This window comes from Hyposmocoma kahamanoa, unplaced genomic scaffold, assembly GCF_003589595.1.
Source record: "Hyposmocoma kahamanoa isolate Upper Pololo Valley unplaced genomic scaffold, ASM358959v1 220, whole genome shotgun sequence".
NCBI classification, from domain to species: Eukaryota; Metazoa; Arthropoda; class Insecta; order Lepidoptera; family Cosmopterigidae; genus Hyposmocoma; species Hyposmocoma kahamanoa.
The window spans coordinates 4,761,090-4,788,777 of NW_020653740.1; the positions used below are offsets into that span (position 1 = coordinate 4,761,090).

Consider the following 27,688-nt stretch of genomic DNA (forward strand, 5'->3'; position numbering starts at 1 on the left):
ATAGTATAGCAAAACAATAGGTAAGTACTGTACATCTGTATGGATGTAAAAGTATTGTGATGGTAGAATTTCAACGAAATTGCAGTTTGTAGATAGTTGAACCAAAATTGAGTTTATTATGATCTCAGTACAGAGTACTAAAAAAAATCGACCTCAAAAGTACGTAGAATTACATATAATTACCAAGTTTTATTGAAATCGGTTACCGGAAAGTGCGCAAACCCGGATTCATCCCCTAGTTCCCCACTATAAGGAACTTGACACAGGAGATAGTAAAAATCGGTTCTCACTTCTCAAAGTACATTGAGAGAGCAAAATGCCTTGAATTGGAGAATAGCAAAATCAACCATTAAAATAATTGCTCCTTATAATGTTTATAAAAATGAATCTTCATGTGTGAACAGGCACCCTTAGAGGTGGATGATTTTCTTCAAAATTAAATAGGACCACTATGGAGGTATCTTTGCTCTTTCCAAAAAAAAAATAATCATGGAAATCGATTCACAAATACCGGAGTTATCGCGTAACATACATACAAAAAAAAACATACAGTCGAATTAAGAACCTCCTCCTTTTTTTGAAGTCGGTTAAAAAGTGACGATTTCAAGTGAAATAAACATTATTTGAGTTTGACTTCCAAATTGTCAAATTTGACACGATCCAGACTCCAAAGTGTCCAATTTTATATGCTCTTGACTATATCTATCGAATCAGAATTTCATACTCTATATTGTGATATAATAGTCAATTACGTCCATTTTTGTTGTAAGAGACGACACGACGAGGATGTGGATAATGAGGGGTCGAACCTACGTATTACCTTGTTGACGTCGTCAGTCAAAAATGGATACGCTACTTGTTTGCCAATGAAGAAGTTTGTGTCAAATTTATGCCAGATTGGTGCCAATTACCGTTGCAATGTCATGCAATTTTGTTTCAGTCATATGATATTTATTTACTTATGTACTTAGAATAATAACGCATAGAATGATAGTTTCATATCAAATGAACTGTCACAAGTGAGGCAAAAATCAAATTCATGTAGGCTAGTTTAAGTAGTAGGTTAATTTTCGGTTTTAGTGAATATTTACATGAAAATACAAATTGAAACGCGTTACTTCCTTGTGGAATGTGATGTTAGTATCTATTTTCTGTTTGTCTGACGTATTTTTACACTCATTTACCGCACATTTCGTCAGTTTTAGTTAAAATTCTTGAGCGGTGCAAGTTGACCTTGAGCACAGAAGGCCCGCCCGCTCGTGTAGGCCCATTGGGAGCGCTTCAATTTGCCTCACTTAGCGTGTGCGGACTAGGTTTCTATGCGTTATTATTCTAAGCTTAAGTATTCAAAAACACATTAGGGAGACAACACAACAAGATTTATGTTTCACGTCGGCTGTCCTTTGTAGATTTTTCTAACCGACTTAAATAGATTCCGCGTTAATATATGATAAAATGATATCTTTGATTTAAACTTTCACGATTTTCACACATTATTTGATTTTTAATTCGAGATATAATCATGTATAAAACGTATTTTAATTACTTCGACGTTTCGAACGTATTGTAACGTCCATGATAAGGGACCCTTGAATCCCCTCGAGACCATGGACGTTATTATTAATTAAAATATGTTTTATACGTTTATAAGGGTTGTTAAAGAAAAAAAATAGTGACAAAATAAAAAAATACATTCTGTATGTATCTTAGAAATGGAAACACTCTTAATTCAGACGCAACCACTAGGCTGCCAGCGCTAATATTCATTATATTGTATCTCATTACAATGAAGTACTGACGTAATATTCAAATCATCGAAAGCAATTACATGATGACAATTCTAAGATGCCGAACATAAGGGAATCTGTTTATTTGAAATACAAAAGTGTATTTTTGTTAAAAAGAAATTACTGTCGGTTTAGGCCGTATGGCGCACAATCGCCTCTGCCTTTTCCAGTTTAAGAATGGAGAAAACATTACCAAAAAAAACGTGTATCACTTGCCTTTTGTTAGACTTTTGTAAGTCATTACTGTACAATCAGCCAGTACTAAGATTAGATAGACTTGTTGTTGTTATATCTATGGACATACTTAGCGAAATTAAAAATCCATCTTCATTCAAAATGCTTATTGAAATCCTTCAAGGATAAAATACTTTTCAATTCGAAAAACATTTTCTGAGTTTGTTTTATTGTGTTTTTTCTATGTATTTATGTCGATGACTGTACATTGTTAGCCAAATATTGAATTACACTACACCAATCAATTTCGTACCGCTTTGTGGCATCTAACAACATTATAAAAATTCAGTTGTACGTACGAGTAGGAGTTGGAGTAACGAGGTTCATTAAGTTTTGACATAAATAAATTTACATTTACGAGTAACCCAGATAGAAAAGCCTTAGTATAGGGCATTCATGCTGTTTCCGGTGCCCTAGAAAAGGCAAATCGATGCAGGTCGGCGACCGAACAACGAACAGCCTTAAATCCTTATGTGGAGCAAGGCGATTAACAAGAATCCTAACTATTTTGTGGTTGTTCGAGGTGTCTGGTACAAAACTTATAGACTTATTGAGGTACAATTCATTACCAACATTACGAAAGCGTCATTTCGAAAAAAATCAAGGAAGCATGCTTTAAAATATTTACATCCCGTTTTAAATTCAATTTTAAAACTTAAACTTAATTAAAATCAAGATTGAATTATAAAACGACGCAAATATTTTAAATCAGTCGTTAAGACATAAAACATGCTCCCCTGAAATATTTTTCGAAATGGTGCTTTCGGTCTTTCTAGAAAACTCCTACGTAATGGAAGCAACTTAGAATATTAAATTCTTCAATATTTTCTAAATTTTCAAATTGTGTTTTCTCAATTCCAAAATGTTGAGTCACGACAGTATTTAGTCATTCATGTCAGATTTTTTTTTAAAGTAACTTGCGTTTTGGGCTTTTTACACGTCCCGTGGTCACTTCTGCCTCAGAGATTTAGAAGTCCCAGAGTCAGTCAGCCGTGACTGAGATCTTAAAGTAAAATTTCTTGTTGTAAAGGGATTGCATTTTTCGAAATTGTCTGTACACAATGTCGAAAAATGCAATCCCGATAGATGTCATTACGAAAAATTCATTAAACTAAATTTAAAATACCCGGCGACGTAACGTGCTCTTTCTAATTGAGCTCTTTGTTACGGATAACAAAGTTTAAACAATAGAGCTACAGTCTATTCTTCGTAATACTTTAACACTACACTCTAGATTCTAAAAATCGTCCAAGAGTTCCAGATAGAAAAAACCAAGTCGTCTACTTCGCGTGTCGCTGCTTTATGTACACGTGTATAATACGATATATTTACCTTTATTCTATGTATTTATTATGTACATTTATACATGTATATTATGTACATGCGGTAGTAATTAACAACGTAATACAAGTTTCACATTTCAAACAAACATACGTGATAAATATCGTGTATATCGGATGTGCAAATTGTGTAAATAAGCTACCGGGAATTATTTTAACACAAATGTAAAGTGGTCAATACTACAAATCATCTTCCGTGTTTTTCAGGTAACTATGGAATTGAGTCTAGCAGTCCAAAAGTAGTGTAACTCACATGAAATTTTTCTAGAATATTAATTTAAATGATTGTAGAGATGACTAAAGTACCTATATAAATGTTTTAAATTTGGATGCTCATGTATGTATAAAAAATATTTGTTTATTAAATTTTTATTGAGTGCGGGTTGATAGCCGCAATTATATTGTACTTTCTATTGTCATCTTTTAAAATGGAATGCAAATAAGATTCCCTTCGCTTCCGCATTTATCACATAGATCACATCATCCAGCTTTTATAATAATACATCAAGTTTCATTCGTTAATAACCATTTCCACACAAGTAGCAATTATACGGCTTTCTTCAACCGAGTCAGTCTAATAAGCCAAACATGAATTTCCTTCCGTACCTTTCTTGCAAGTGTACACTTTCATATGTTTATATTTCATGACTCACTATTAAGTAGCTCGAAGCATTTCATTCTATCTTATTATTCTTCTTAAGATTTAAGTTAAATTTAAGCACTAACTTGTGAGTACAGACTGTGGGACGCCAGGCTCCAATTATAGTCAATAGTTTATTCCACGTATTTGTTTCGTGATGAAGTGAAATGTATCTAACTCTGCCAGGATTCTGGATTACAGCCAACATTTCTTAGAAAAGCAAATGTTTACTGGAAATAATGGCAATATCGCATTTATGCTTATGTTTTGGGTGATGGTATAATAATAATAAAAATTCATTTATTTGTTATACATAGTTATACATGTACGGTCTCTCTCCAAAATTTGGTACAAGTTGTGCCACTTCCCAATGTTGCAAAATTTTTTCATAGTATTTTTGTCGTATTTATGTACACTTAGCGGGTCACTATTTATAAATTTATATTTGTGTTAGAGGTGTGAATCTATTAATTAAGAAATAGTAGTATATTTTTTTAAAAACGAATCGTATAGAAAATTCACATATATTAAGAAAATAAACATCCCAGCAATACAAATATGTCACACATTCTGATCAAAGGATAATCGATAAATCCAAACAAATTACAAAGACGTTTTTAGCACAACTCTACGTCTGTAATTCTATCAGTATCTCACAAGATTTATGGTCCCAGCTCGGCCTATTACATTCGAGTCTCTCGGCTGTTAATATACTCGTATAACCTCTTTAAGCCCCTATGAACTGCTAACAGCTATCCCATTTTTGACGATCCAACTAGATCTGATCAAAGTAGAACGTCACTTCAAAGTAACGTGACGAGTAATGTTGACACTTCCAATTTATTTATATCGTTCTACGTGCAAGTTTCTAATCTTTGGCAATGGGATTCTTTACTACTTAGTTTCGTGGATTATTTATAGATTTTAAAACTGGGTAATAATCACACGTTAAGTACAGTTTACAATTCTCTGAGATATTATTTAAAATTAAAATATACATATTTTTTAAGTATCGAATTAAATGTGATGGTGATGTAATTGTAATTCTATGTGACCGTTGACATTTCAAATTGAGAGTAGACAAAAAAAGTCTTTTTTCTAAAAACATTTTTTCTTCTTTCAAATAATAAGCTCCTCGCGGATAGCGTTGAAGCCAGAGTAAAATTTCATGATTGTTTGAAATCTTATTAAACACGGAAACCGGATTACTAAATAAACGAAAATTCTTGAAAAGTTTAAGGGTCAGAAGTGGCCATAAAAAATAAAAAATAGCAAACGCGTTACTAATTCAATATGCAAGTAGCATTTTGAAATACGTACTCTTAAACTTACATTCTTGAACAATCGTAACACAATGCAGCCGTGTTCAAGGTGTGACTATATTTAAGTTAGAGATTCTTACTCATGCAAAAAAACTAGACTGGAAAAAAGGTATGTGTTTAAATTGATAAAGTAACTTGTTTCCATTTGAGCCTAACAATGGTAAATATGTTAGTATTTAATACGTTTTAATTATTAATACAAAGATCGAATAATAATACAAAGATAGAACACAAGGAAAAATTCCTTCGAGCCGGCTGATTTCGTACCAACGTCCTCGCCATGCTCTCTATTTTACTTTTTTGCCGTAGCGCCTGTAATTTTGCGTTTTAACGTTTTGATGACGGTCAAGGGAAACATTGTGTGACCCTTGACGCGTGAAGTTTCCAACCCGCTTCAGGCTTTTTACTAACATCTGAAAATATCATACCGAAACACAACGAAGAATCTTCTAGAAAAATACATAATACCGTTTCGCAGCACGTTCGAAAATCACCATACCTGACTATTAGTTATTTGTAACTCGTGTAACTCTAGGTCAACGGTAACAACGTGCAATCATTTCTTTATAAACGATGACTAACAACATCGTCACTAATATAATCGACTTTGTAGGCAAACACGTGCTTTTTGCAGTAAAAAATATATATACATAATAATACCTTTGCGTAGAAAAATACAAATGCACTATATACAATACAGTTGTAATGTCAGGTTGTCATATTACGAAACTCATTATCTAAATTGATTATCTAATCTGCACTGGTACGAGTATATCACTAATAAATGACAACCGTATGGTTTGTCTGTACAATACGTTCAGGGGAAGTCGTCTACTCAGGGCAGTTTGATCATAACCAGTGGTTGGAATAAGCCTTTCCAAATGAATAGACAAATGTCTCAAACAAATACAAAGAATGATATAGAGTGTTTAAAAGCACCAAATATTAATTAATAACTTTTTTCGAATTCCGGATTTTCGGAAATAGTTTTACTGTATCTTATAGGTGACTATAACCCTATGTATAAAAGTGCAATATCGGCACAAGTTACTGCGTGTAACTCATAATAAATATTATTATATTTGGTGAAAGGTTAGTTATCTACACGGGATTCAAAAATTAACGATCTCCAAAAAAATAATTAATAACTATTTGGGGTACATATCGAGTTCTTAGGTTTTCGCGATTGTTACACATAGGAAATGAAACTGTTTTTCCGGATTTAAATCGCGTATATTTGTTTTTTCAAACAAAACAACATTCCGGGGCCTTTACAGGTCCAACCGTGACCATGGGATCTGCAAAGGGCCTAAACGTCGGTTTGTATTGTTTGTAATAGTTTCATTTCCTACTATTTGGGGGTTTCAAGCTCTCTACGTCACTGCTTGCGCAGGCATTTATTTACTCATTTGGAACACCATATTCCGATCACTGGTTATAACTGCCTTCGTCGCTTTTTGTCCAGAAGAATGTTGAATAGAAAATCGAAAAAATTTTTAATTTCTGTCAGTCTGTTTAGTCTGTCTTTGTAGCCAATCATTCCGTTGGTCATCCACCTGGACTCCTAAGTAACATAGAATTTTTTTAATTCTGTTGCTAGATTTCACGCGCGAAAAGATTAAAAATCAAATCGAAAAATGTTTAAAAATCAGAACAAACCATTCAAGGAGAACCTATTTCAAAGGAAATAAATAACATTTCTACACCAATGATTCAATTATATATGTAAGAAAATGTCTATAGTGTTTACTGTGATGGATGTAATAACCTTTCCTCAAGATTATATTTTTATGATAATCAAGTGACAGGAAAAACAAGTCTCGGACCCATGGTCACATTTCGGCACTACATAGAAACGTTGATTTGTTTGAAAAAAACAAATATACTGATATGAAAAACAGTTTCATTTGCAATGTGCAGCAATCGCAAGAACCTAAAAATTCGAAAAGTTCTTAAAAAAATAGCCAAAGTTTATTTTTCAAAACAAGAGAAAATTTGGTTATAAGTTTTAAAAAACATGAGGTTTTTTTGTTTCTTTTTTGTGACGTGCAGCGACACGCCCGTAAATAGCAGTTGCAATGCCACTCAAAGGTTTAAATCGCAAAGATCTGAGGGATACTGCGACTGCGCCCGTCACCCTGAGACATATGTTGACAAATTCCATATGCCTGTAGTTCCACCAGCACCTTTCAAAACCGGAACGCAGTAATGCTCACATTACCGTAGGCGGCAGAAATAGGTAACGTACCATTTCCCCGGACGAACTCTTTCACAAGGAACTCTACGGCTACTATAAATATTACTATAATAAATAATTGCTGATAGTAAACACACACATACACATATATTACATTCATTACCTACATAGGAAACTGAGATATGCCAAATGGGGCTACGCGGCCTTGAGGGCTATCTTGTCAAATAGCTTGCTACTATGCCAAGGGGAAGGTTATGAATAGTATAATTTATTAATAGATACATTAATGAATCATGCAACTCATCAGATAAACTATAAATAATAAAAATACAAATTAATCGCCAGTCAATACTCAATGCTGTGAATTGTAAACCGCCTCCCGCGCAACATTATAATATAATGACTAATTCGATTGGCCTTTCACGGCTAAACGCCGGCGCACTGCAGCACCTTATTTGGAAATGTGTTATTGAATAGATACAGTGTATTAAATAAATGCTATTGCAAATGTTGCAAGTTCTAAAGGTCGATTAAGTAAGTACTACTACTTATATTTTTTCATTTATTTTTCCAATACCTGAAAAATGCCCTACCGTAGGCACTGTATATTAATTAGTTAATGATATATGTATACTGATTTTCTATAAAGGATACTCGTACCCCGTCTCCTGATCTACGAGTACTGCTATCGCTACATTGATATAGTATTTTGTAAACACATTCCTTAAGGGGTTCCCACCGAGAAGAAATTCAATACGTAGAAATTAAGTAGAAGTTGGACGACGGCTTAATTGACCTGAGGTACATGGCGTGTAACATACACTAAAAATTTAAATAAACAAGCTGTTCTTTAAGGTAAATTAACTTGTTTTCATCTGAGCTAATCAACAATAATTGCGAAACAATTTTAATGATGAATTTAATCACATGATAATTTGATTGATGTGAATTTTGATTGCGAGTACTAACGCTATAAACACCTTAGATTTATTATCCAACACCGAAGCTTCGAATGAGCAAAATAGACCAAAACGTCGAACGATTAACAAAGCCTTGATGAAGGCTATAAATAAACAAAAGATTTTGTTAATATTGGCACTAGAAATTCCCACGTAATAAATACATGATTGCGGCAAAGGTCACCTCATCCGTAAATTTTTTTCGCGCATTTGCGAACTGTATCCAATTCGTATACAAATCTAGAAAACTGGGACACACTTCGGATGTCGCTTGTGCACTAAGTTCAAAAATACAAAATACAAATATCGCATGTACACCTGAGATAAAATGATCCATGTGACCGTCATTTCTCGGATTCGGAACTGTGGGTCTATTCCCGTACTCCACCCGAACAAGATATTTTTATTCGCTGAAAATGTAATTAACAATGCAGGTTTTTATAGTATTGTATACTATTAGATCGTACGTTTCACCAAGACTTGGCATGAGAATATTTTACATAATTCTCATTTCACTTTTGATGTTAGATTTTACAGTTAAATTAATACAATAGCATAAACAAAAAATAACAATTGGAATTTAACCAGAAAATAGGAAGCCAGAGAATATGTTATCGCCTTAAAAATCATCAATATTATAGTAGCGTTGAATCTATAACAAATTATGCAATTTTATTTTAAATTATCTACAATTCAATTCTTTAATGGCATCCGGTAATTTATTAAATAATTCGCGTGCTAATACGAACATCGTTCTAGTGTAATATTCCAAATTAGGGCGTTGTTTGGGCCGAATTTTTATTTTATTCCTTGTGTGTCTACGATATCTAGTCTTGACTATATTAAAGTTGCTTTGATTTTGTGTCATAGGTCTATGCAATAAGGTGATCCTAACCAACCTTATTAATACTTGCTTGTAACACTGATTGTCTTGTTTAACGGCATAACTAATTATTTACAATGAAATGCGGTGGAGTGTAGCACTGACCACCGACTGTACCACCGTTAGCACTTCGAGCGAAACCAGTGCACCCACTTGCCTGCTGGCCTGGCCAGTCGGCATTTGCCAACTGCTCTAATTTCGAAAAATACAGCAGAAGCATACCTTTTTTGCACAAAATGTTCATCACGCTTACATCGTACTGTCGTTACTAAGTTGCCTGTGACTGTACTATGTACATAATTATTGTATAAAAACCTTATACAACAATTACAAATTGTTAATACATACCTGTAATTTCACTAGCCCCTTACCCTGCAAAACCGAAACGCAGTAAAGTTAACATTACTGCTTGGCGGCATAAATAGGTAAGGTTTAGGCAGTACTTCTCCGGACGAACTCTTTCACAAGGAGCTCTACAGAGAGCAACTAAAACTAACACAATATACACACGAAACTGATTCTAAATAAATAAATAACAATACAATATACATTTATGTAACAATTGTAAATGTGGTGAAGTTCTTCAAACTCCAATCTACATTTATTTATTCGTAAATACAGAATACTCCAACTTTATCTTTTAATTGAATTGACAGTCAAATGGTTCGCGTGACCATCTTCAATTGAATGAATCTAGAAACATTCAAGGGCTGAATGTATTGGTTTGGCTTTGTCTAATACGAACAGTTTTAGAAAAAGAAAAAATATTGTAAAAAATTAAGTACGGAGGGACATACACTAAAATTATACCGACTTGAGAGACAAGTATTGGCTGGCTATATAATAATATATGCAGAATTTTACTTATATATACATACTGTATATTGTACGCTTTAAAGTAAATTGAAGGGGGAGTTTAATAGTTAGTATAAATGTAAAAAGAAAAGACAAAATTACTAAACTTCAAAAGCACTATTACTAAAATGACTACTGCTGCATATATACTATTCGACTGAATTCTTTGTATATGTTTACTCAGTAACAGACTACACTCAAAGTAAATAATGAAATTATTATATTTGTTAATGAATTTGACGTTCACCGTATTATTATACTGTAATATAAAGTTATTAGTTATTAAGAATCCATATTGATATTTCCTGTATACAGTTGACATTGTTAGTTTAATTCAATTATTTATTAGTTTAATTAATTATGTTGATTTTGTATATGTACACTATTGTGTACTTAAGAATCACTAATATATAATTATTTCTTCGTTATTTTGTAAATTGACGCTCACTTTTCGAAGAGTAGTAAAAAATTACATGTAATTGTATTTGTATGAAATTTGTAATGCTGAGAGAAATAAAGTAAACTAAATCGTCATCATAACAAAATTCGTTATTTTGGGCGTTTGAAAAATTTTTTCATTTTTTTATCGCAGATGTTTCCTAAAGCGACAAAATTAAACTTTATATGTGGCGTATTTTTTACGCGCGAACGACGCGTTTCTCGAACGCGCGTTCACGGCGCCCCCGTAGATGCTTAGTGAAAACTAAAACGTACACAAAAGCTTACTGACAGCGACCGAATCTCGTTTAAATCCCGTTGACATGCGCCATCAACACATAGTCAATTCGACTGTATTTTTTTGTTCTCAATAAAACTTGCTCCTTTTTTAAGTTGGTCAAAAATATATACTAGTAACAAATCACAAACATCACATAATCATAGGTTCCTTGACAGAACTAATTTATCATGATTTATTTATAAGTTTCGCAACTTCAGTTGAGAATCCAAAACAATCCATCGGCTTTAGTTTCAAGGCACTCCTTTGCACTTCTGTAATCTTCTAAATGGCATACTGGCGTTTCAATGTTGACCTGACCTTTGCAAATCACACCACACCATTATAATCATGGTTTCGAACAATTCAATTCCCCTTCGATTTTGCAAAATTGTCTAGAGGAATGGCATTTGTTACACGGTGTACCTAAATAGAAATGTTCAAGAATCTTCGAATTTATATTTACGAAGCCGTAAAAAATCATAATTGGGCTATAAAAACTGTTTAATAAAATTTTCTAGTTAGAAAACTGTGGCTGAATGTAGTTTGAAAAAGCCATATTTTTCTTGTTTTGCGCGGTAAACCAGCCAGTGCTTTGCAAATAGACTGACACTTCCTCAAATATAATGTTAATAATTATGATAATGTTTTTAGTTTTGATAACATACAAAGTTTGGTTTTTATTTATTTTTTCCGTATATTTCAGCTAAATTTTGTTATTTTTCTTACAGATTGGTCGACAAGCTAATTCTGTGGAAGACGAGCTGACGTTTCGGTGAGCATACATTCATAATAAATCACCAACTTCCCCTTGATGACAGAAATGTCTGTCACGTCCACTGCATCCGGCATCGACATCCTGCCTTAACTTTGAAAGATTTTTATGCAAAACCACATCCTTGGTAACAAAAAAAAACGTTCAAAAGTGAATAGATGACAGAAAAAATAGATAGTTTTTTATGATATTAAGTCACGAACCGAATAGGTCATATACTTGATAGTAAATGACCAGCCTGCCCATAACAGTTGCAGTGCCACTTAGTCTGAGGAGCGCTACACGTCACCTTTAAACAAGGTTAACAAGACAATGTGTGTGTAGTTTCACAAGCAAACCTTACCCTTCGAAACCGGAATGCAGTAATGCTTACATTACTGCTTGGCGCCCGAAATAGGTATGACAGTGCTGACCTGAACGAACTCTCTCATAAAAAGCTCTACTGCTACATACAAAATAGAAAAGAGAATCGAATTACGCACTATGTTTCATTTAGATAGATTGATAGAGACTAAAATTATATTGCAAATGATACGTGATTAAAATTATGCATCGTCTTCTTGAACATTTAATCGTAGGTTAGTTTTATAATTTTGTTAGTAACAATTATGTATAATAATATTTTGCTAACAAATTGAAATTAAATATTAACAAGAACGAGTAACAATTTCAAAGTTCAACGGCAACTCTTAAAGATTTTAATTGAACTATACAAACCATTCGTAAATATAATAAATATATTAGAATATATATTTATGAATAATAAATTATAATAATTTTATTGACAATCATTGCAATACTTAGAAAAATCGGTAAGATTCTAGTTGGCAAATTTCATTACTATGATAAGTTTCCTCGTTTTAAAAACAAGTCAAAATACTGTAAGTGGCTGAAACACTAACCGTGAAAAGACAAGAAAGAAAGAAAAAAAGCTATTTATAATTATTCAAATTACAACAGCAAGCATATTTTTAATATACTTAATAATAATACATGTTAAGTTAATTGGGTTTATCTTGAACGAAGGTGATTCTACCAATTAATACAAACAATTTGTATACGAATAAAATCAACTATTCCTTATATTTTTTATGTTTCGAATAATTTTTAATTTTTAAAGGCTTTCATAAAGTAAAAGCTAGTAATACAATTAATTTTACTCTGTGCAGGTAGGTACACCGCCTTTCACATTTGTCACAAAACATAACTAAAACCATTTAAGGTATGCAAGTAATATACATACCGTAGGCGATAATTTCAACCATTTTAAAGCAATTCTCTTCTAGAATTTGTTTTTTAAACCAATAAGTACCTGTATACGGGGTTAAGGGACGGCCACATATCTTATAGAATTTTGTAAAAGCTGCCTTCTCATTCCATTTGTGAAAAATCCCCTATATAGTTACTCATTACACAGAAATTTTTTTTTCAATCAAATTAACCAATCAAAATACTTGATGGAATCAATCGCAACATAATAATTTAATGCATTGATAAATGGTTGCTGCAATCATTAAAATTGTTTCTACAATCATTGGGATCGATAGGCTCAGAACTAGTTACAAGGAAACAAGTTACGTGATTATTTTAAACAACATCTTGTTTATTCCAATCACATAATGCTTTCAGTGTATCACGTTCATGAATATGAAACCAGCATTTTGCACTTGGTTCTAGTAGCAGGTTTTAGTAGCAATACACCTCCTTCTGAAAGAGGTCGTCCAGGAAAGTACTGTGCCACCTTACTATTTCTCCCGCCAAGCTATAATATGAGTGTTACTGTTTCAGTTTTGAAGGATAAGGGTGCTAGCGAAATTACTGGCACATAGGACTTGTCAACTAATGTCTGAGGATGATAGACGCAGTGGCAGTGCCCCACAGATCTTTGTGATTGAAAGGCCTGAATGGCACTGCAACTGGTATGGACAGGAGTGTCACTTACTACCAGTCACACGATTTGATTGTCCCATCACTTGGTGTCGTAAAAAAGGTTAATTCGGATACCTATGCCTCCCCTTAGATTAGACTAGTGTTGCGAAATATGACCATAACCCTCTCAAGAGAAACCCGTACTGCCAACAGCGCCGGCTTACTGCCAAAACTGCCTAAATGGCACAAAGTCGATTTCGAGAAAAAAATTGTTAATGTTTTACAATGTAAACTAAATAATTAAGTTGGAAAGCTAGTCAATATTTAATTATTAGATGATTTCCTCATAATTGATTTTTTTCAAAATTCACTAAACCACACATATACTTCACGCGCTTTTCCCATCGGGAGCGGAGTCTTTCCAATTGATACGATTATTATACACATAATTCGACTCATCACACGCACCAGTGCTTTCATACATGTTCGTCGGTTAAGGGTAGTCTTGACTTGGCCTTTCTTTAGGACGCCCGCAGTTTAGTCATAGTAAGTTCGCATTAGTTGGCCCAACTTTCTCGCTCGCTCTAGCCCTATAGATAAATCTGTTTCGTCAATCTTCTTCTTCTCCTAATCATGTCGTTAAGTAGAACCGTTTGAATTAAGTAAGATATTACCAACCTCCAATGCAATCGACTACATAGCCATCAGTACCTAAACATAAAGTAATCCAAGGCCGTATTATGTAAAAAGGCATGCGGCATGTGTTCTCGCTCTGTTTGATTTATTGCAATTCGATCCTGACGAGATGTCGGCCTGAGTTTGTCTTGAGTGAAATTCTCAACAAACGATTGCTTTTTTGTCAAACGATTTCGAATCACGACCTGTAAGTACCATTGCACCTACTTCGACGCAATAATTCACTATGAATAAATCAGTTGAAAGGATTTCATCAAGACTAAACGTGTTTATGGCCGTTTACGTTTTATGTTTCGTTCTGTGGTGAAATCTACTCACAAAACTCTTATGTAAATTTTACCAACCAACGGTCCACGTAAAAGGAAACCAAAACCATAACTGCCAGCTACACGTATTCTGGTTATACTAAATGCTATCGAGTACCATGTTTAAGCGGTTTCACGTTCGTTATTTTGATGACTTATGAAATTCTTGTTGCGATCCAAAAGATCACGCTTCAAATTCAGATTTTTCATTTACTTTCGTCTTCTATAAAGCCTCTGTATGCTATTTTATCGACAGCTTTAAATACTATTCTTAAACAATGTAGCGCAACTAACAAGCGTGGTCTCTCCTGATTTTGTATTTAAATTTTATACAACAACTTTCACTAGACTTGTTTGTTGTCGATTGCTTTTTGCAACTGTATACTTATTTAGCATGATGATCTAAATCAATTGATATAAGTACTATGATCCAGTGTTCGATATAATAGAAGTTTTGGAGACGTTTATTTCGCTATGGTGACTCAACGCTAGTTCTATAGACCTAGCGTTATAGAAGTTTTGGGAAAAGACCGTCGGTTTGTGTCGTGTCGGTTGACTTTGCAAACGTTCTTAATCTTCTTAATGTCAAACGTAGGCCATAACTGCTTCTGGTTATTACTATTGGTTAAGGTGCTTTATATAGAAATTATTGCTCATTTGTCTGTGGACCGGTAACAGAGGCATCGGTTGCATAACGCGCAGCCGCCGGTGGTGCGCACGCGCAGCCAGTTGTAGCCGGCACGCTGTTGAGACCTCGCCGGTGTTAAGCATACCCCTAAAAATGATCGAAGAAATTGTTCTGTGCATGCATTTTATATTAACTCTCATTATACTTGTGATTTATTTAAAAGACTAAAGTATAATGCAAAAATAAATGAGCTCCGTAATGTGATAGTGCCTTCAAAACTTAAGTGCTTCAAAGTGTTATTCCGGAAATGTGAAAAGGGAATTGGAGTAGCAGTTGTGTTAAGTGCAGGGTCATTAGGAAAGTTTACACAAATGATAGACTACTACAGCATTCCAATGTGGTGATGGTGGCCTTTTATGTGGGACACTCAAAGTCAGCTGGTATTTACATATGGCGATCCGTTAAGACAAAAGTAACCCGGTTTTAAACTGAAAAGAATTTCAGTAAATAAGGTTCAATTTTCTTCAAAATGACTTTTAAAGTATGATGTAGAATAAACATGTTTAATTAACATTTAATTGTTACACTATACGTTCCGAGAATGAAGCAAAATTAAGACTAATTTGTTTAAGATTTTAACCTAGAAAGAACAAGGTAATTTTTTTATCAAAATAAAGTCTTAAGTATATATTTACTTATAATCGTAGATAAATCAGCAGTTATGTGATAAGACGAATATCCAAATTACCTTATTCCTTTAATTTTGTAAGGTTATTGAACAAATTTATTGTAATACCACAGAACAAAAATATATAGAAAGAAACATTTAAAAATACAAATAAGATTTTATTTGTAATTTTACTTAAATGTTTTTTAAAAATGTTGTAACACAATTTAAAATACTATCGTGTGTGCGGCTGTGGTTTATGCTAATGCATAAACCTTATATTTATCCTAATGGATTCACTCAGCTAATCTATCGGCTCAAAAAAAACACTAGAAGTCGCTATAGATACAGTATTTTGTAATTCCATTACAGCAAGAATCCATCGGCTGTTATCAAGGCAAAACGTATTAATTGGCATTACGATATAAATAGCTTATTTTGCAAATGACAATTATGATCGCTGGATATAATTCTTTAATATCTAATTTACAAAACAAGTTAAATGTATCTGATTACGCTCTTAACCTAAAAATTACAAAAAACCTAAAAATGATTGGTGCAACTTTTTCTCATAATGCTGTTTTTGATATTACATTGTATCCGTTTGACAGGGTGTAATGCCACAGCCGAGATTAAAGACTTTAGTTTTCAGTGGACTCTAAAACCGAGTGTGTCGCGTATCAAGTATGACGAAAAGGGCTGCTCGTATATATATTTATGTAATGCAGTTAGTTTATTTCGAAGAAAAATTGGCATCTTATAAAAGCAAACGGTTAAAGCCTGCCAGGCTTGCCGTTATAAACCTACGTGAAATATTAAGCAATATCGATCGAAGGACGTTTACATTACGTAAAAGTCTCGGAAACAATATGTCGGCATATCCACTTGCGTGCTCATAAATGCTAAATTTCAACTTAATTAGAGTTAGTTCGATATATTTTGAAATGCACTAGTTTTTTTTTTGGAATTCAAATGACCTTGGCAACTGTGAATTGAGTAAGTAGTTTTATCCTTATACTGCCTACGTTGTCATAACTAAACGCATTTACGTTTTGATTATTTTCGAGATGTTGGCACCTAAACTTTTTTTACAGTTACACTGATTTAGATTACCGACAAAACTGAAACTAAATAAGATTAAAAAAAAACCTTTTAAGGGGTTGTGGATTTCGTTTCTCGTTTCTGATTCCAATTTAATTAATAAATCAATTTCGCTAAAAACTCGACGAAGTAACGTTAGTTATGACAAGGACGGAAACTGATACAAAGTAATGCGAATATTACAAAAATCTGACTAAGACGCTAGAGTAGTTATAGTTCACGTGTAACTCGTTGAACCACGACTTAAACGTTTCACCATTGTAAATTGAACCGTGTCTAGTTAACACAGTGTTTATTTGTGCAACATCGAAAAGTTTTATATTTTAGTAGCCACTTGTGTAAACAGCGAGGAAAACAACAAAAAAGGTCCTCGAACTAGTATAGTAGAATTTAATCAAATGTATACTAATAAAAGTTATACTAGGCTATTACGTAGAGATATAATAAACATAATAACAATAAATTGTACTAAACGTAGCCATAGTGAAGTTGCAGCATGCAACAGAAATGCTCAACATTTCGATAGAAGCCTGTGTAGATAGCGTGAAGCATTATGTTGCTGCCATTTGTTGAATAAAACAATAAAAACTTGTAATTATCTTGAATGGAAATTGCTTTGCAGCATTTATACGATATTGCAATGTAACGATGCAGTAAATTGACCAGAGGTAATTAATTCGTCAATCTTCATTTGTCAATCTTAGTGATAATATCATTGACTTATGAAAAACGTTAAAAAATGTTTGAATTATGTATATATTTTTTCCATCCTTTAAGTACGAATCTTAAAGGACGGAAAAAAATAAAGTTTATGAACAGTGGTTCATAATGAACATTTTTAGTGGCCAGTGGGCCACGTATACCTAAACGTTTAATTTGATATAAGAATGACTTTAATCGTCTTAAGTATAATGTGGCTAGTGGTTTATACATGAATATTTTTCTTTGTCTTTCTTTTCTTTAGCCTTTTCTACTTAATACGTCCATAAGAATATGAATGTAAATTCTACGTGCCAATTCTAAACAAATTTAGACTTGTTACAAATGTGCATTGTTACTACATAATTCCTCTCCTGTCGTAACTAGGATTACGTTATTTAAAGCAACGTATTTTTGGCTTAGTACGTCACATCTTGAGCTATAGTTCGCGTCAATGACTGACACATATAAATAAAAATCTAGAAAATACGATTAGGAGTACGTTCGTTTTGAAAGCTGAGTGAGATCGTACGCCTCACTCAGTTTCGGCACTTAGCCAGGCGACGGGGGCGGTATGTTTCACATATTGCGCTAGTTCGATTGTAATACTAATATCGGTTAATAACTCAAACAACCGGTCTTATAACTGACATTATTCAAATAACATACATATTTGAGTTTCAATTATCACTGAACGGAAAACATCGTGAGTTAATGTTTATTTTGAAGACGATTTTGTTAGTTTTTTTTTGTAATATTAAGTGACGGGACGAACAAGTCGTATGCCTGGTGGTAAGCGCCACGCCTGTGCCTAACAGTTGCAGTGCCACTCAGATTTTTAAATCACAAAGCTCTGATGAGAGTTGCCGCTGCGCCCGACACCCTTCACCAGCACCCTTACGCAGTAATGGTCACATTATTACTTGGCGGCAGAAACAGGTAAAGGGCAGTACTTCCTTGAACGAACTCTTACACAAGGAGCTCTACCGCTACTAAAATACTACATTTATAAAATATAGATATTTGTTTAAAAAATGTTATAAAATTTATAATCACTTTTAGTTAGGTAAATGATGATAATTGTCGTTTGCCCGAGTAATTTTACTGTTGCCACTAAATTCTTTCCAGATACCGTAGGTTTGCTATTGCTCCTTTAGTGCCACCATTCCGTAAGACCGTTCTGGGCTTTAATTCCTGTATCCCAAGGCTCTGCAGACTATATAATAAGCACCGTCACGTTTGCGATATATTTTGGCAGTCGCTGCACAAATTTCGCATTAGTATTATGTTAAACCTTAATTAATTTTTGGTTTTTTTTTCCGCCATCTACTTTGATGCTGTCAGAGACCCTTGTTCACTTGTATTTATTGGTTTTGTTTGTATTACTTTTTCTTTCTTTTTTTTAGTTTAAGTTGATGTGTTTAAATTCTATATAATTTACATTTTACGTTGTTTTTGCAAGCTGTGTTCACTCATAAGTAGTTGTGCAACTTAGATAAGAATTTCACCAAATTGTATTTATAGTATGTTACATTGTAATAACTGTAAGTGAACCAATAAACTAATAAAAAATAACACATTCTTGAGATTATGGCGCGTTGTTAATATTGTGCTGTGATATTATTCGAAAAGTTTAAAATTCGTCCTTCGGGCTAGCCTTAGCTAATTAGCCGTACTGCCATATCTTAGATTAAAATTTTTCTTCAATCAATTAATTGTCTGATATTTTTGCGCGGGAAGTCGTTATCTTAAGAGAATTATTATATTATTGCACACAAAATCAAATCAAGAGAAAAATTTTTTAGTAATACCGTTACTTTTTTTTTGTATATTCAAGTTGAGTTTCATTGTACTCAACTTTTTATTTTAAAAAAATACGTGAAACCACTTCGTCTTGAGCATGTCCAGAGACAACACAATAATGGAACAAATATTTGAAAATTTTGCAACATCTATTTACTCAAGCAGGCAATACCGGATGTAATCCGATTGAGATTACCAACAAAGTAGGAAACCATGGAAAGTGAACCGAAAGCTTACGCTTGATTCGTTTCTACATTAACGGCGCTAGTCACATTTTACCGCTAGACTCGATAACACAATTCTCTTATCAAAAATATTCCGCCGACGCACATTCTTGCAATGAAATAAACTGACTTTCTAAAACTGGTTTTACAAATAATGTCTGTGAGGTAGTGCCCCGATTTTTAAACTCTTAAGATAAAAAAATGTAAATCCTGTTGTTGTTGTCTATGTTCCTAACGACACATTTCCGGGGAAAAAAAACCGCTAAGAGGAGTTTAGAAAGAAAACACACACCATTTGCCTTAGTAGTGCGTGTGTGCGTATAAGTATAGGTTGCTCGCCTAAACCCGGTTCCGCCACCATAATATCGCAATCACAAAACGACTCTAGGTGGAATACCTACATGATTACAGCAATGTTTTTCTGATAGTAAACATACAAGTGTGTACTTCTGTTATGCTGCTCTAATAAATTTCAAAAAATGTGAAAGTTTGTTTACAAAACTTACTTCCATGAATTGTTTGTGAGAAGATAAAATGTTTAAAACTCTATTATGCTCTATATGAACTTTAATAAAGCCGAAGTAAACCATGTCGTATATATTCAAAATCAAAGTGCTCGTGTAACATATAAAAGTGAAAATGAATCGATATGACCTTCCTATTCGACTGAGTGTTCGTATCACTAAAAATATCGATGTGGGAGGTGGTGCTAGTGCTGCGGAGCGACGCTGCAGATGTCTTCCGTGTCCTGGAAGCCTGGTGGCAGGCGATACTGTTGCTTGGCAAGCTCGTGTTATGCTGTTTTCAGCTGATTCGCCAAACTATAGGTATTGCACTGGATTTTACTTTAATCACCATAATGAGGTTTAAATTTCACAAGGAGCGCTACTGCTACTAAACGTTGCTACTTGTTATGCAATTATTCATTATCGTAAACAGAACGTTTACCAACATTTATATCTTAAGTTTCGTCGTATCGATCCTTAATTTAGCCTTCGAATTTTCTAGTGATATTCGAAAATATCGCAAACTTACCTATACTGAAACAATGTAACAGATATTTCACTACAATAATATCGTTAATTACTATTTAGTTATTTGAGAAATATTTTTGTTAAAACCATTATTTTCGTAACGTATCTGTTATAAGATTACGATATATGTATATATCATATCATATGTGTTATACTTTTTCGGGTCTAATTACATATCTATGTGTAAGTAAATATTGAAAGGATTTAAGTTGCAAATATAAAGAAGTACAATCAATGTTGAACAAAAGAACGAGGCTTGTGTGCAAAAGCAGATCATCTTACAAATTAAGAACGTTCTAAAATGTTCGTTGTTTTTCGTCTTGCAATTAAATCGTAATCAACGTGATACAAAGATAACGGATGATAATGTTATCGGGCATTTATTGTAGCTTGCTTAATAAACGTTTGTAATTAAATATTCAAAACGTGGAACGTTATTATTGTTACTTCATAAATAAACGACCTATGGGCTCACCTTTCGTGACTTACCTTGGTTACATAAGAGTGCCATACACCGAAATCTTTACACCATTCTCATACTACGATGGAACAAATTTTAATGTAAGATAACTGTAAATGTTTACTATTAGGGACGATAAGCATTGTTTTCACAATGCAAACCTTGAAATACTTTTGTTTTTCTACACATTTACCATTGATACAATTATAGATTAGACATTCGTAGGTACGCGAAAAATTATAAAAAGTTCTGATTAATTACGTTACTAAAGTATTGTGTTATTTACAAAAACAACGATATTATTTTTAAAACACAGCAAAATGTGCTCTGTGGAATTTACAGTTACGTAATTTTAACTAAAATATGAAACAGCGTGTAAAGAAGATTAAAAAACCTGCATTTTACATGAGACTTGTCCACATTGAGTCAGAGATACGGCATATAAACCTTGGCACAAACTTACTATTTCACACAATGTCTAAGACCCTAGTATCAATTATAGCACACAAAACAGTTACTTGTACATTTGACTTAACATTGTCATTTATTTTCCTTTCAGAGGTGAAGTTATCGACGGAGGCCATGATGGCGCCTAGCGTGTTTCAGAGGACCAAGTCGCCACGCTCCTCGCCGTCTAACCTACCCAACAAATTACAGGTTTGTCCATAATACTATCTGTTATCTTATCAATGCACACTTAGCCTCAAAACAGTCTGAATTCGCAAAAATATGTAAACATTTGGTAAAACTCTATCTAAACAAAAATAATGTAGGTCGCACTTTTGATTAAAATCCATTCAGCGATCCTAAAAAATGTTTGCGGATACCAAGTATACTGGTGAACGCTACATATCACTGGAATCATACATAGGAATTCAAATCACCGGCACTCAGTTCTCTGATTTAAATCCCTTAATTTCATATTATGATATGCGAGGAAAGATAGAGGTGATGGCATTCGTTATCGATGGGAGAGATTAGTTACACAAAACGCTTGTGAAGTACTCAATGGCGTAATATTATAGAACAAAGTCCAATAACATTACAGGACTCCTTCTCACAGAATGGTCTAATCCCATTTCATATTTATATTCCAAAGCGCTATTGGATTATTTTGATAACATTCTATTTATTTATTTATTAAACTTTATTGACCACAACACATAATGGTACAAAGGCAGACTTAATGCTAAAAGCATTCTCTACCAGTCAACGGCAAATTAAACATAATATTATATAATTATTAAAAAAATATTAATATATTAATTACATAAATGCAACAAATATATGATTATAACAAACAAACCTAATATATACATATTTATATGCCTGGTCAAAAATACGTAGGTTAATCTACCTACGTATTTTTGACCAGTCATAAGTCACATTTTATCTTAGAGGATGGAAAAAAATAGTCTAAGCATTTTATACTCATAGGTAACATAACTTATAAATATGACATGTGTCAAAGTCAAATAATCTTTGTCATAGGTGAGCAAATTACACTTGAAATCGTCATATTGAATAAACTCTACTGCTCATTTGTAAGGCAGATTCTCCTGAGAAGAATGTGCAAGAAACTTTAGGGGTTGTTCTTCGTAAACAAACATTTATCATTTACAATAAGTGTTTAAAACATCATAGATCAAGACTACCTTCACGAACTAAACGGGTCACTACTACGGATTTTGTCATCCAAGTACACAGAAGCTATATAATATATCTTTCTCTCTACAGAACCTTTAGTATAAAGATTTGGTTTCACTATAGTTTTAAACCTCGTTAATGGCTAATTTTGAATAACAACAGGAATTTTATTATAGAAACGAATACTCGTACATTGCACCTTAAATGAATTTGTAACTTACGTAGTAGCAGCAGAGCTCCTTGTGAAAGAGTTCGTCCAGGGAAGTACTGCCACCTTACCTATTTCTGCCGCCAAGCAGTAACGTTAGCATTATTGCTTCCGGTTTTTAAGGGTAAGCACATGGGATTTATGAACTTATGTGTCAGAGTGACGGGCGCAGTGGCAGTGTTCCTCAGGTCTTTGCGATTTGCAGCTCTGAGTGGCACTGCAACTGTTATGGACAGGCTTGTAGCTTACCATCAGGCGCACGGCTTATTCGTCCGGTCACTTGATATAAAAAAAAAATTAATACCTAAATAAGCTTGTAAAAGAAAGAACACCAGGAACTGTGTTCTGCAACTTACATTAACTCACGCTGGCGTGCTGTTTTTACTCTGACCACCCGTTGCACACGTCGTTCTATTTGGAGTGAGTTGAATTTGGTGATTGAACAGTCTTTTAAATATGACCTAATTCGCGCACGACTTGTTCGTTCCGTATATAAAAAAACAATATTTCAAACATAGATCGAGATCTGCAAGAGCTAAACGGGTCACTGCTACAAATTTTGTCATCCAAGTACGCAGAAGATATATAATGAGTGTGAGCGCTTAAAATAAAAAATAACAACCCTCTCTCTCTCTCTCTCTCTCTCTCTCTCTCTCTCTCTCTCTCTCTCGCTCTCTCTCTACAGAACCTTTACATAAAATTTTTGTTTCACCAGTTTTAAACCTCGTAACTAGCAACTTTTGAATACCAACCGGAACTTACCTACACGTTATACTGAGCATCCATTAAACTGTTGATTTTTATCATGTCGACTTTTATCGACAAAATCTGTCTACTGAATATTTTACGAAGGTAGTCACGACAAGTGTTAATCGAAAATCGATTCGGTCAATCAATATTGACACAATTTGGAATTTGAAGCTAGGTTTATTTTCGATATCGAAACTAATATCAATTCACATATTTTTTGTCGAAATACCGCACTTATCAAGACTGACACTGTGTTTGTTTTTCGTGGGTGTCGACAGTTTTTAACGATATAACAAGTACTCGAAACTTTCATAAAACAATTTTGTATAACATCTTCACGATTGTCTTAAGTCAAGAATGCTGTTGCTGTGTATGCATTCGTGTATAGCATATCTTACTTTTCAATACACTCGCTGGTGATTCTACTCCTCGATGAAACAGACAGTCGATTCCCATAGCATTAACGTTTGTATTTTCGCTCTATTAGTGTATATAATAATCTCTACCTATATCCATTTTCCAGAATGGCACTGAAGCAGCGTCACAGCCGGAGCCCACAGCAGATTCTAGTCCTGGCAACTCGATCTCAGACGCTGAGAACTTCGAGTGCTACGGAGAAGCAGACGCCGATGTACCCGCCAGTAACCCGTTAGTATCGTGAAGTAACTCATTTAGATATTTTAATATGGAAGATCTTAGTAGTGCAGCAGTCTATCTACTTTTCGTGTCCATTTGGTTTCAATCACTTTTCCACGTTTCGTGGTTACCTCCGCTGAACATCTTCTTGCGCACTGTTCAACGCCTTTATTTCTATATATGTGGCCGAATATAATAGTGCAAGCCCTACCTACTAAGTACGAACAATACAGTAACTGGTGAACTTATTTCGTCTGTAAAAACCAAAAACCACTAAGCTAGCTGTAGTAACTTATTTGCATATCAAACACAATCACACTGCTTTTACGCGACGCAATCTCGTAACAACTTGTTACGAGATTGCGTCTAGGTTTATACACCTATATAAAGCGTTTAAAATATAATAATACACACACATACCTATTTTAAATATATAATAATAATAATACACACACTCAACATAGCCCCGCACTAGGGAAACCCTGTATCGCGGGTGCCATGCACACACACACATAGACAACAACAAATTACACCCAAACTCATGAGAGAAATAAATGTAGGCCATAGAAATATTTCTCCCGGCCCGGGAATCGATCCTGGGACCTCTGCGTGGCAGTCCGGCATGGTAATCGTTCGGCCACGGAGGCAGTCATATTATTATGACTCGTCTAAATGCAGAATGCGGACCACAGGTTTATATTTAAATTCAAAGCGTTTTTACTATCCATTTCAAAGTAAGAAATAAAATACATTTTATGGACTATAGCAAAAGCCAATGTACTCGTAAAATGAGTTTCAAAGGTAATATATGTTGCTGCTGTGTGTGCATATGTAGTTTCATGGGCCTCATTACATTCAGTAAGCCTTGTAATAGCCTATAAAATTTACAAGGAGGAAAATATAAACCAGAAATATGTTCCTCTAAGAAATTTTAATATAAGCATAAAGAAATAATTATACCTCATAATATACGATCAATTATTTTTAATTACGCATCATAGAGCAGCTATTTAATTGACGAAACTTTATTTTTAATAACTTATGGCTATAACAACTAATATAATATGAACATGAAAATTACACATATACATACACTATCATCATTCTATTTTTGTGTTTAATATTTTACTTATTCGTTAATTAACCATTATTAATAGAGATATTAACTCTGTTAAAAATATAGGTGCTTTAATTTTTTTTTATAAGTTAATTTTTTAAAAGTTACTTTAGACTAAAATGTTACTCAAAAGAGTTAGTAATGCTAAACTAAAGTGCAAAAGTCTTTAACCTAAATGGTAACGAGCACAGTAAGTGTATGGTATAAAGAAGGTAGCTAACGTACCAAGGTGTAATTAGGTATGCACTTAATCTAAGCTTTTTTTAGTTTCTTTATGTACATACTTAAGAAGTATAGCAAATAAAGTGTAGTTACAGTACTCCGAGTGAAATTTTAGACCTCTTTGCTGCAAAATATGAAAGACAATACAGGGTAACTTTCGGGTTAGTTTTCTCTACCTAATTTCGGTAGCAATTTTTATTCAAGTATTTGAGTAAATCATCGTGAAATATTAAATAAAATTTCAGGTCGCTACACTCGAATATGAAATAAAACGCCATAATATAATACTCTACAATATTATACATTAATAATAATATATAATATAATATTCTACATATTCTACAATGATACTATTCTACAATATTTAAATAACAGAAATTGCCACCGAAATTAGGTAGAGAAAACTAACCTGAAAATTACCCAAAACAATAATTTCTTCACATTAAATTTATAAACTGTAAAGGGAATAAATGAAGTGTAAAAGAAACCAATTTCATCGCTCAATTTCCGCATAATTATGGCACCATTTTCAACTTCTTCCTAGACGTAAAACATTTTGACAATAAATCGGCATGTAATCGGTTGTACAATTTCTGCTCTGAAGTTGCATAAATAGGTACCTACTTAGTGAAACAACGCTGTACAAAAAATATACGACAGCGCACTTACCACAAAAAGTAGCTGATCTAGTTTTTCTCAAGTTAATGGATAGAAAAACAAAACAAATTGAGAAAAAAGAAATAGTTAAGTTACTAGTTAGTTTACTTTAGTTAGTAAATTCATAAAAATAATATGAACGACATGAAACAAGTTATCTTTGTCTGTAATTGCATAACTCTCCTATTTAAGCATAAACAAGGTAACGAATAATTTCATTCATAGAATCTTCAAGTTAAAAAAATACTTATCGAATCATTGACTTACAAATAAAAAATCAATGTATCGAATCAAGTTTTTATGTGAACCTTAGAATGTCCATTCCATTCTTAATATGTTGTATTAAAAAGCAACGTCATTCTCAACTAAGTTACACAATTATATCTTCACACTGGGACAGCCCCATCTCTTTGTAGATTAGTTTTGATTATAGTGACTCTCCCCACCGACCATTTGGGTATACGAGAAGCTATGCACTATGACCTGTGCGAGCGAACCCGCACAGGCACCATCTAAGCCAGATCCTAATCCCGGATCAGTACGTTTGCACGGACTTCATCCTTTTCTCTGTAAGACTAGCCTTAGGTGAGCCCCCTCGGGTTCACGTACAGCACCTTCCCTATTTTCCTGATAGGTATCGGAGTCGTAGGCACGCTCACTTCCCGTCGCGTTACGCACGACTGACACTTGCCGCCGCTGAGCCGCCGACTCTGAGTCAACTATTAAATCTCCTCATTGGTGGCGGTGCTGTAAGGCACGCTTACTTCCCGACGCCGAACGAACGGCGTCTCTCCACTTCCCAAATTCCTACGTTGCCGGAGGGACCAGAAAATGTCTAGCTCATCCTCTGCTAGCTCTCCGGGCTAGAGCCGGAGATGCCAAGTAGCTGTGTCCTGCGACAATATCCGGACATAGCTACCGACTTAAAGGGCAACTCCGTGCCCCGCGCGACTTCTCGCCTCAGTTCAACTAGACCACTACTAAGACGCGCTAGCTGCGCGCGGGACGATCGTCCCAGCCACACACCACCAGGGCAGTCGAACGTGTCCATCCCTACAGCTAACCACAAACCCCAACGAGTCCATACCCAAGTCCGGGTCCGCCAGAGACACCCGCCCGTATGACTGGCGGATGGCTTTCCGTCGAGCGCCTAGACTCTCCGGAAAACCCTATCTCTCGGGTTATTAGATAGGAACATACTTCACACCGGGACAACTGCTCCAACTGTACCAAGCGCAAGTCCGGTCGTGTATGGACT

General features: G+C 34.2%; 1 protein-coding gene across 4 annotated transcripts in view; it reads left to right on the plus strand.

The window, feature by feature from the left end:
• Positions 1-27,688, plus strand: part of LOC113228006 (rab11 family-interacting protein 4) — a 120,880-nt gene that overhangs the window by 30,558 nt on the left and 62,634 nt on the right. Inside the window, exons 2-4 of one of the 4 annotated variants that reach the window (XM_026461127.1) lie at positions 11,664-11,707; positions 21,753-21,850; positions 24,322-24,446. In XM_026461127.1, coding sequence (XP_026316912.1) covers positions 21,776-21,850; positions 24,322-24,446 — 200 coding nt within the window. In that variant the 5' untranslated portion in view covers positions 11,664-11,707; positions 21,753-21,775. Of the gene's footprint in view, positions 1-11,663; positions 11,708-19,869; positions 20,527-21,752; positions 21,851-24,321; positions 24,447-27,688 lie in introns of those variants that run through there. The other 3 variants (XM_026461124.1, XM_026461125.1, XM_026461123.1) reach the window with 3 other exon arrangements.